Genomic DNA, 12,406 nt, shown 5'->3' with positions numbered 1-12,406 from the left:
TATATATGTATGTATATATATATATATATTAGAGACACAGGGTCGGGCGAAGTGGCTTGATTTAAATATTACACTATTTATATGGTTTATTTTTTTTTAAAGTTTTTGAGTGTCTAAAGTCTACATTGAAGTTTCGACTTAAACTAAATTTTTTTCGCGCATTGCGAACATCATTTGGGATACCTAATATTTTCTCTATATTCAGAGCTCGAATCTGTAACATCTAGTTAGAGATGAAGTAATCTCACCACAATCTACGTTTGTATGGTTCAAATTATTTCTAGGTCGAACTTATAAATAAATCCCTAAACTTGTTGAGTTTTTTCCCTTCAGGTACCTCAACTACTCCATTTCCCTATTGAATCATTGAACCACCCATAATTTGTTCATTTTAAACATTGTTGGTTGATTTTGATCAGCTTTTTTATTGTAAATGTCTTCAATTGTGTTTGTAGTGTAACGATTTTGATTAAAGGAATGAAGTCAAACTGTGTGTTAGTTTCAATTTTTTTTAATGTGTTCAAATGATTTGAAGTAAAACATAATTATTCTTTAAGAGTGTCATTATTAGGTGGACTAATGAATTCTGCAACAACATATGTATCTTCTATCAATATCCCTCACAAAAATTTGGTTCCACTATTAGCTAACGATGTTTAAAAGAATAAATTATGAATGATTCAATGATTCAATAGGAAAATAGCATAGTTGAGGTACCAGAGGGGAAAAAAAACCCAACAAATTTAGAGATTTGTTTATATATTTGACCTTATTTCTATGTATATATAACAGTCAATATTGAATATTATTTGCTTCTTCGTGTATTCTCTTCTAAATATTTTAAAACCCTGACTCTTCATGAAAAAAAAATTCTGATTTCATCATTGCTTTATCGTAGATCCGTTGCCTCTTGACAAAATCTAACAACTAAAAAAATATTTTAATTTTTTTAAAAAAAAACTTTTGTCTGAATCAAGCTACGTACTGCTTTTTTTTGTTTTTTGTTTTTTTGACTATATAATAAAATACATGGAGGCTCAAATCCCAAGACAAAGTCATGTGAGTTAGATCCTGTGGCAACTGCCAAGCTGGAATACCACGTGGATTCTTCATATCCTGGGGTCCACTCTTCTGTTGCCACGTGGCTAACGTGTTTTTGTGGGGTCCATATGTAGAAAAAGAACATGGGCTCATACTTGCTGGCACGCTCTCTGCACGTGACCTCCATTAGTAGTACTTAATTGATTTATTCCACAACTAATCTTTGAAATTTTATTTATTTAATAATAAAAATAATATAATTATTTTGTTGAGGTCAAAATAGTAAAGAAAGTTAACATGTCTTTTCTACTAACAACTTCATAGTTACGTGACAACCACATATACATAATGACAAAATATAACGTTTCGTATATGCAGTATTTTACATTTACGTTAGATTCAGTAAATGATATTTATCAATACTTCAAAAGATATTGAGATAAAAATGATCTATTGTTGAAAATAATATTAACTGATTTCACGGCATGAATTTGTGATCAATAGGTCCGTCTTCAAATTTTTTTTGTTGAATACGTCGTTGAAAATTTATTCTTAGTACCAATAAAATTTCAGCGTGAAATAATGAAACTTTACGTATTCAAATTTACTCCTCGAGTTTTAATTATAATTTTAAATTACTTTATACTGAAATTCTGTTAAGCGTAAAGAGTAAATACGAAACCAAATTTCATAAAAACTTGCATCATTACATGTGAAGGAAAGCTTTCAAACAATAAATTTGAACCTTTTCCATATACATGTGCAAATTTGGACCTTTTTCCATAATATAAGCTAGAAGAATTTCACCTAATTAAAAGCCTATATGATAATTATATTCTAGGTCCAACATCAAGGAAGTTAGGAGATAGTGAGGGGACAACAACAACATGCAAATTTATAAAACAACTACTACTAATTAACTTACTTAGATCTAGTAGTGCTAATATCATGACAATGAATTATTTAAAAAGTATTTACTAAAAAATAATATTTTCAAAAGAGGAGGAAAAGGGTGATTTTCTTTATTGTTTTTCCTTTTTTTTGGGGGGGTGGGGGGTGGAGGGGGGGAGGGATAGTGGAGCTTTGATATGAAATCAGTGGAAGAAACATATTTCTAAAGAGTCGAGGGTATATTGGAAACAATAATTAATTCCATAAGAATATAGAAATAAAAGATAGGATATTTTCACAAATTTTATAATGTTAAGAGTTAATTATATCTTACTTTTTTTCTTTCAAATTACAAAAAATCTTAGTTTCGGTGTTATTTGGATACATCCCAAAACGTTTTGATGCATCGATTTTGACATCGTTCAATGTCTCGATACATTGCGTCTCAGTTTCGGATATATTACTCAATGTCTTGATAAATTGGCTAAAATGGTACATCCGATCAATACATTACGTAAAGTGAAGGATTTGATTGATACATTGTGTAAAATGATATATCTGAGAATAGTAGATGATAGGAATTTTTCTTTAAAAAAAATCAAATGATAGGACATTGTCGAGAATATGATAAAATAAATTGTATATTTGGATAATTTTCCCTAAAATACATGCATTATATATTGCATTTATTCTGTTTTCTTTTAGAATTCTACTTATGAGATTATACTAAATGTATTGTTATTCTTATTGTTATTCTTATTGTATAATATATTTATAAGGAAAATATATGATTGGATGAATCATATATATATATATATATATATATATATATATATATATATATGTATGTATGTGATCTACTATTTTTGATATATTGTATGTATTTCCATGTGCTTCTACCCTAATTTTCTTATAACATGACCTCACATACTATCGCTTTTCAATATCTATTTTTTCTTCATACTATGTGGAATATATATATATATATATATTGTTGACAGATTTTAATGACTAATTAGGCTCAAAATAAAAATAATAATTACGTCTTAATTTCAACTTCATTTTCAAGTTCATTGAACCAAACAAATGAGTTCTCAATTTCATAGATAGAAGATCTGCAATATTAAATTCATTGTACATTTAGTACATTCAAATTTAGTATTTCTTTGGATTCTCACGTGAAATATCAATATTTCGTGTTAAATATATTAGGGACTTGAAATACTAATTTTTTTGCTTGTAAATCTCGAATAATGTACTCTAAGCTTTCTAGTTGGTATTAGCTCTTTCAACTTACATTATTCTTTATCGTTATTCGTTAACTAAATCTGTTTAGATCAAGAAAAACTTATTATTATTATTATTAATAATAATAATAATAATAATAAATAACATGTCATGTGCCTTTACTTAAATTAGTGCATACTAGTGTAGACTGGCTAAGTTTAGGTTCTTGATTAAATTTACAAAATTGTCACAACTATTTAATTACTTATCTTAGAAGTGAAGCAAGTGACAATCATTTAATTTACCTTACTGAAAAATATATTTTTTTTAACTAATTAACATAAAAAATTACATTTTGCTTAAACAATTTCTTGATAAAAGAACTTTTCCCCCACTTCCATTGAACATGAGTTCTTTTTCTAAAGTAGTAATTACTTTTATTATTTGTGAGTTATTTAGAAAACTTACTTTACTCAAGTGAATTATTCAAAATTTATGACAAATTTCCTCTCTAAGTTTCACTCCAAAGTCCAAAAATCATTTGCTAGCAATCTACCATATATTTTATAAAAGAATTTAAGTTTTATTGATATGATAACTTTTAAAAAAAAACCATTAATCTACTATAATCGGCTAAATTGAAATTATGGTATAACTTATATTTATATTAAGAATTGTATATAGTTATTGCACCAATCCAAAGACTTAAAATTGGAAAATAGGTGTTTACCTAAATTATATTTTGGTTTTAGTTATTAAAGGGGGAGGAGTATTTTGGAAGGAAGATATATATTCAATGAGTACAATACAAGTTATGTCAAAACAATAAAGGCATGTACTAATATATTCATGAAAGGTTGTAATCAGATGCTAAATATTATATCTTAAGTAAATATTTCAATATCGGATTGAGAAAATAATATTACCTCTAATACATAGTATTTAGGGAAAAGGGTCTGATATACCTTTAACTTTGTTATTTAGAGTTGATATAACCATTGTTATGAAAGTGGTTCATATATATCCCTACTTGTAAACAAATGACTCACATATACCCTTTTTCTCTAACGGAAATAAAAAAATAATAATTTTAATCTAAATTTTTATTATTTTTTCCAAAAAATTTAATCCCATATAAGTAAATTTAATCCTCGTCAAACATATTTTTTTGACTTTTTTTGTTTCAATAACTAATTTATAATTATTAATTTGATAATCAAATCTATTTATGTTTTACTAATATTCTTGTAAAACTTATTGTAGATGACCAAATTTTTTCTTCGAATACGAAATTAATTACAATATACACAAAAAAAATAGTTTATTATTATTTTTCTTTAAACTAACGAATGAAAGAAAAAAACAAAATAAGAATAAGAAACTCAAATAGTTATAATAAAAGAAGTCAAAAAATAATTTATGTATGAAAAAAATTTAAATATACCTTGAAATTTGATAGAAGAATCATATATACCCCTAAATAATTTTTTTAAAAAAAATTACAAGTAATAAATATAAATCTAAAACTATTTTTTTAACTTCCGTTAAATGAAGGATATATATGAGCCATTTTGTAACGTCAGAGGTATATGTGAGCCGTTTGTATAACGGTAAGGGCATGTATGAGCCACTTTTATAACGAGGGGTATATCAGCTCCAAATGACCAGGTTGAGGGTATATCAGATCCTTTTCCCTCGTATTTATTATATAAATAAACTTTTTTAACGTGATTCTATATTTATAAAATTCAAAATGAGTATCTAATAGATATTTGAAACAAAAAAAGGCATGTAATATTATTGGATGCACCATTAGTTAATTTTTTATCGTTTATCATATTTATTTTATTAGCAGATGTCCGAAAATCAAATTATCATCGACAAGTCAAATAAAAAAAGTGTTTGCTAGATTATCAATATATTATAGAGTTGTAAAGGATGATTTTGCAATTCAAAAATTGTGTTAGCATAATAATAATTTGATCGATAACTAATAGATTATAATTCTAATCAATTAACATATTATTGATTTGCTTAGCGATAAATTGTCAAGTTAAAAAAATAATCCACTCAATAAACCTCACGCGCCACGAAGCATGTTCAACACACGCGCTTTTCTTATTGGTGAAAAAACGTCAATCAATCATATCCAAGTAATATGATTGGTGAGTGAAATACACGCGCTCACTGAATGGGTGAAGTCAACCTTTTTGGGTTTAAAAAGAACAAAGCGAAATGTCAAATATAACGGCCGTTAACACCGCCAATAATTACGCGCGAACGTCTACGTTAAGGTTACGGCGTACACGTATAAATACGCGTATTTATCTATTCACGACGGTGAATAACGGTTTTTGAAGCTCATTTAAGAACGATTTTTTTAAAGTACGGTCGAGTATGCCCGTTAACCAATGAAACATGATCGAGATGGATTAAGTCGGTCTATATTGATAATTTTTCTGATCAACAAATAATTCCTTAAAAAGATTTCGCAATTTCTAAAAAGTCATTAAGTTTGAATATTATGAGATAAGTATAAGTCAAACAACGAAATAAAAAGATCGATATATTTTTTTAATTTGTTTATAATGTGACACATAAATACATAAAAGTACTAATTCTAGGTGTTTTTTTTTTCCTTTGCTTTAAAATGAATATTTCTTAGTGTACTATGTTAAGTAACTCCATAAATCTAACCTATTAAGGTATATATATATTTGTGATCGAAAATTCTAAGGATGTTTTAAATATCATACACATATTCATTTTAAAACTATTATTTTTTAATTAAGACATGGAGTATAAATTAAAAATGAATGGAGTATGATTTATTTTGTATAATATTGACTTTGAATGAACTTGAATTTTTTTTAAAAAAACACCATCTAAAAAGATTTTATATGTCCGATCAATATTATTTAGAGAATATATTTGTTACTTATGTAATAAAGGAACGATATAAATTGTGAATCCAATTAAATCTAATAACTTAAGTACAAATCTTATGTATTAGTATTAATTATGATAGAAAGTGTTAAAAATACCCTTTAGTTTTATGTAAATTATTAATTTCATTTTTAAATTATTGAAATTCTTAAAACAGTCTTTTATTTACTTGACTAACTGAACTTATTACAATTTCAATCTTGTAATATAAGTGAAATACACTCTAAATTCTCGTCAAGTTTAGAGATGTTTTCACATTTCAACATTACTCTTGGCTTTTTATTAAAATTTTCCTGCTCCTACAAAAATTTGAAATAACTTGTTATGTCATGTGATAGATTAAAAGTGTATCAAAGTGAATAAAAGTTTAATTAATTAAATAAATAAATATTTTTAAGACAATCAATAATTTAAGAATGAAATTTATATTTGTACTTTTTCTATTTCTATATTGAATGATAATTTAATTCTAAAAATATTGGTTTACCATTCATAAGATAATTTAAACTTATTTTGTTTTACAACTTCACGTCAAATCAAATTATATTAATAAATTTTAAATTTTGAACTCGCTTTGAAATTCGAAAGCGGTGAGAAACGTATGGGACCAATGTGAAAATGAGAAAGAGAAGAAATAGGTGTGTAGATAGACTGATTTTTTTTTTTAATTTATTTATAAAAAGTTAAAAAAAGAAAAGTACAGCTAGCAATTAGTAAGAGGCTCACCTCACCTACTTTGCACCTTCTTCTTCTTCTTCATTTTATAAACTCATACTAATAATAAACTTTTTTTTTCATTTTTCACTATTATTCTTATTCTTCAAAGGTACATCAATTTTTTTTTTCTATTTTTACTTTTTTTGTTGTTTGTTTACTATTGAGTGTGAGTGTTCGAGTCAGTTTACGTGCAATTTTTGTTAATTATATTTGAGTGTAGTTGTTTTGGTTGTGTTTAGTGTCGGAGTCCGTTTGCGTGCATTTTCATTATTTTATAAGGTGAAGTGTGCAAAAAAAAAAAATTGGTTCAAGTAATAATGATGGTTGAAAATTGAAGTTTGTATTTGAAGAATACAAATTTGAGTTTTTTGAATTTTGGTTATGAAAAATGATATTTGAAAATTGTATTTTTGTAATTTGGGGACGAATATAAATTGGAGTTTTTTTTTTAATTTTTATGAGTTATTGGAAAGGTGAAAAAAGTATAAACTTGAGAATTTTCGAAATTTTATGGCCAAACATGATTTCTAGAGTCTAGGAGTGTTATTTTTAGAGTTATGGTATTCGGGTCAGTTTTCGCACAATTTGAGTTACTTTTTAATTGAAATTGATGTTTTTTTTCACTTAGAGTGAGTGTTCGAGTTAATTTGCACGTAATTTTATTACTGTGTACTGTTTAGTTGTTGGCTCTGTAATTCTCTAAATGAATTTTTGCTTTTTAGTCTTTAATTGCATTGTATTTGATGTTTTTCTTGACATTTTTTGCTTGATATTTCAGGGGAAAAAGCTATTTATTTGAGTGAATTTTTGACAAATTTGGAGAATTTGACCAACTTTTTTTTCTGCATTTCTTAAGAGGTATGCTTTTGAATAATTGCATTTGTGTTTTCACATATTTCTTTTTTCAATTTATTCTAATTACAAGTGTGATAATGACCAGTCCTTTTGAATTTTCACAAATTTTTTTCAATTTTTTCAAGTATTAATTAAATTACTAAAGTGTGACGATGACAGGTTTGAGCTGTGAAATTAGTCTCGAGTCGTGTAAATGCGGGATGCTTTGATTGTTCAAATTACTAAACCTGTCGGTTCAACTTTAAAATTGCTTGTGGCCCCATCTGTTTTCTCAATTTTTTTAAATTTTTTTTTCTTCTGATTTACAAGAATCCAAAAAGAATTTCAACCTTTTCTGCTAAAATGGGCCATGAAAACCCCTTTGTGCTGGCAAGCATCATTATGACAACATTGCTCCAGCTTGAAGATTATGTTGGGAGGAGGTGATGGGGTGGCCCACACCCTTCACCTCATGATTACGCGTACACGTACTTACTCTCTTCGTTTCAATTTATGTGACACTGTTCAACGGAATAGTAGATACAGTGTTTGAGTTTGTTTTAACAAAGAAAGAATGTTTTTTTTTGAAATTTATGGTATTGAACAACAACATGATGTAATGGCTATAAAGATGTGCTAGTATTTCTTTTGAAATAAACGAATAAGGAAATAATGCCACATAAGATGGAACAGAGAGAGAAATCGCGTTATGTTACGTGATTTTTTTAAGATATTTTGAAGTTTATGGTATTAAACATCGAAATGACGTTATGTTGCTATAAAAATTTGCTATTATTTCTTACGAGACAAACTAATAAGGAAACAACGCCACATAAAATGGAACAGAGGAAGAGCATGCATGTATATGCATATTATGTTGCATTTTTAGGAGAGTCGAGGATTTGCTGTTTTTGACCAAGATTTTCTATGATATTTTGAATTATAGTACTTCTTGTATTGTTTCTAAATATGTAAATTTTTATTTCTTTTAAGACTTTGAAGATTCTGTGTCCAAATTCACATTGATACATGCATTCGAATTTCGCCTTTGTTGCTTTGAAATGTAGATGAATTTTTCTATCTGGACATTCATAATTCATTGTATTGTTTTTGATATTTTACAGGTAGAAGGTTTAGTTTAGTAGAAAAAGAAGAGTATTTAGCATGGGTTCGGATTTCGTTGATGAGATAGATTGTAGCAGCTTCTTTGATCATATGGAAGATTTGATTGAGTTTTCCCCAGAGAATGTGTGTGGTGGCGTTGACGCTGTTGATTGTAACGATTTTCCAAGCATTTGGAATGATCCCTTGCCTGATTCTGACCCATTTTTCTCCGGCAGTTACAGCAATTCAGCTTCAGACTTCTCCGCGGAGCTCTCAGTTCCGGTGAGTGCCGTCTGCAGCAACTAAACTTCACTGTGATTTTCTTAAATTTGCATCATCATGATTAATGTGGTAGTAATCATGATTAAGTAACTGTCATGGGACGTATGTGATTGGTTGCTATCTTTTTTATGCATTTGTCTACGAAAACAACCTCTCTGCATCCATGAGGCAGGGATAAGGTCTGCGTACATCCATGTTGTTGTTGTTGTTTGTCGGTGTTAACTTTTAAAAGTGATTTTTTTCTAATGTTAGCGGTGTCTGGCCATGTCACGTCATCTTAAAAGCATGGTTCTGGTAGGTAGGAGTTTAAATTTTCTGTTCAAAAACTTGTTGCAGGTATAGTCAGTTCAATCATTTGGGAGATTTTAGAATTTGATAAAATTGTCCACACATTCGACTGTTAACGACTTGTTGATAAGTTTTTAGTTGAAATTTCACTTTCGAATTCAATCTGTATGATGTTAGAACATTTACTATGTGATAACTTTTGAATGATTCGACACCCCACTCGGGTGGATTACTTTGTTTCTCTATTTAATGCTCATAAGGATGTTGTCCTCCATGGTAGGTAAAGTCATATAAACTTCGTTTCCTTCCATTTCCACTTGTATTGGTTAACGTTTTGACTTTTGAGGGTCCGTCATAGTAAATGATGTGGGTACTAATTTGAAATAGTAAGCCACAGATTGAACTAACGTTCTCTTGTGGGACTACACTGGGTATGTTGTTGTTATCAATTGTGTGTTGTTTAGAACTATGTTTACTTGGACCCTTCGGAAATGCTGCTCCACCCATGTTAGATCCTCCAACAATGCATTATTGTTGTAAGATATGACATTTTTGGATGATTCGAGCAACATCTGTTTTGCATACTAATCTGGCTTAGGCGTTAAAGACATGATTCCATACATTTTCCTTCAATTAATTGCTTCTGTTGTTTGTGTTTGTTCATATATAACTTCATATGAACTCTAATCATGTCATTTCTCTCTTTTGTTTTTGTAGCTCGAGGATATTGTTCAACTCGAGTGGCTTTCAACGTTCGTGGAGGATTCCTTCTCTTGTGGGGGTTTGACACTCGGAAAAGAACATTGTTCTGTCAAAAAGGAGTCCTCTGATCGCAAATTCCTGACCTCAAGTCCTGTTTCTGTACTTGAGAGCAGCAGCAGCAGCAGCAGCTCATCCACGTCAAGCTCGGGACCGGGGAAAATACTTCCTCCTCTTAGTCCATGCCCCCGTGGTCCACAACGTGCTCGGACTAAACGTCCTCGTCCTACAACTTTTAATCCCCGGCCAGTAAATCACCTCATGTTTCCAACATCAGTAAGTCCCAAGCAATTTGTTGCTCCTGGAGTTAACTCATTGGACTCTGAGAATTTCGCCGAGTCTCCCATGAAGAAGAAAAAGAAAATCAAGTTATCGATCCCTCTAGCTTCGATCGAGACTAATCAGGATAACTACCAGCCCGCGCCACAAGCAGTTAGGAAATGCTTGCATTGTGAGATAACAAAGACGCCTCAATGGAGAGCCGGTCCAATGGGGCCAAAAACCCTCTGCAACGCCTGTGGTGTTCGTTACAAGAAAGGCAGACTCTACCCTGAGTACCGTCCTGCTGCAAGTCCCACATTCGTTCCATCCTTGCACTCCAACTCTCACAAAAAGGTTCTGGAAATGAGAAGCAACGTTTTCCCCGAAGAGGAAACACATTACAAGCAGGCCAAACCTAGACGAGCCCGCCCCCTTATCATTGTCCAAGCTGAGAACAACACCACAGCTAGTACTACTCCAACCGCGCAATCACATCTCAACCCCGAGTAACAAAATCATCATAGGAGCAGACAGAGCAGAAACCAGTTTTTCCTAGTCCTCATTTTTTTTCAGGTCTTTAGTGTTATTTGTTTACTGTTTTTTCATTGCTTTGTTCATTGGTTCTTTGTATAAAGATGTAGGAGGTTATAGTAAAGAAGTAGATGACATATAGTTTAGTTGGAAGCTAGAGTTGAGAGATGAAAATGGAGTCAGGCTAAGGCAGCTTTAGTGTTATTTAAGACTAGGTTTGGAGTCTTTTACAAGTGTTAAGTGATCTTTTTGTTAGACTTTGTGGCCTTCCTTTTTTTCTCATCTTTTTGATGAAAGAATTCTTTTGCAGTTACTATGATTTGTTTTTAGAATGTTGTATTCTTGAATGAGTAATGGTTTCAAGTAAGTCTTCAAGTCACATTTCCCTCCCAACAAATTTTGGTTCTTTTGGTCCTCCGAATTATTTTCTTCTGTTCAAATTGTAAGTGTATATAAACTAATGTTCGCTATAAACTCTTGTTATTCATTTAGATCTCATTTGTTTCCATTAAGATTAAGAGGTCTAAATCTGAATACACATTTGAATATTAAGACTTGCATTAAGATCTAGGTGTTTTGATTTGAATACACATCTGAATATTAATATGTGGTTTCTAAATCTGAACACTAAATAATTAATTCTTTTTGTTTTCAATATCTGAATGTGCAACTAATAAAATATGATAAAAATTTCATTTCAATAAAATATATATTACTTTTGATTAAAAAAAAGGTTTTAAAAGTTATAATAATCATGATTTGGAGTATTATTTTTTCATTCAAAAATCTTGATAAACAACAATACACCAAAAATATTATTGCAACCAGTGTTCTTGACACGTCAATACAAGAAAATTATCAATATAAAAAAAATACCTGAAAGGATTTTATGAAAACTTACCAGGAAAAAATGGTGTTTGATTGAGAAAAGAGAGAAAGAAACTTCAATTTATGAAATAAATAGTCACGCCCAAAGCAGAGAAACGATGATTTATTATTTTATTATTTGATAACTCATTAAATGAGAATGTTGTTAAGAGTCTCCCACAACAGATCATTCGTTCAGACCTCTTGAGACTCATTTAGAGGTTTTTACAAAAATAAAATAAATGAACTTAATGAGCTGAATCTGAATGATTCAGATTCGATCTAAAAAACCAAACATACTTAATGGGCTGAATCTGAATAATTAAGATTCATACCTCCATTAAACGCAAACAAATAAGGCCATGAAAATGTCATGTGATCAATCTCACCATGTTCGACATAAATAACCTCATTCAATTAGTAATTTCGTTGTCATAACATTCAAACTCATGAATTTGATTATTTTATCTATTGTATTAGTATGTGTGATTTTTTCTAAATGTATCTGGGCTTAAAATTTGGTGTGTCTACCAAAAATGTCTGTGGTGATCAATACTAACCATGTTTGCCATGAAAAACGTCGTTCATTTATTCATTTTACTGTCATATAACTCAAATAACATCGTTCATTTATTCATTTTTATTGTCATATAACTCA

The 12,406-nt window shown here is 29.6% G+C and overlaps 1 protein-coding gene across 2 annotated transcripts; it reads left to right on the top strand.

The window, feature by feature from the left end:
- Nucleotides 1–6,824: 6,824 nt before the first annotated feature.
- On the top strand, nt 6,825–11,260 carry LOC107015704 (GATA transcription factor 8-like). Of its 2 annotated transcripts, XM_015216059.2 has the most exons (4): nt 6,825–6,931; nt 7,601–7,680; nt 8,781–9,042; nt 10,048–11,260. In XM_015216059.2, the coding sequence occupies exons 3-4, from the start codon at nt 8,821–8,823 to the stop codon at nt 10,858–10,860; spliced, it is 1,035 nt and encodes a 344-aa protein (XP_015071545.1). In that variant the 5' UTR covers nt 6,825–6,931; nt 7,601–7,680; nt 8,781–8,820; the 3' UTR covers nt 10,861–11,260. The 2 variants fall into 2 exon arrangements, with proteins under 2 accessions (XP_015071545.1, XP_015071546.1); XM_015216060.2 differs by lacking the exons at nt 6,825–6,931; nt 7,601–7,680 and adding an exon at nt 7,761–8,144.
- The last annotated feature ends 1,146 nt before the right edge of the window (nt 11,261–12,406 follow it).

This window comes from Solanum pennellii, chromosome 4 (genome assembly GCF_001406875.1).
Source record: "Solanum pennellii chromosome 4, SPENNV200".
Lineage (NCBI taxonomy): Eukaryota > Viridiplantae > Streptophyta > Magnoliopsida > Solanales > Solanaceae > Solanum > Solanum pennellii.
The sequence above is the reverse complement of the archived record's forward strand: the minus strand, read 5'-3'. Positions and strand labels throughout refer to the sequence as shown.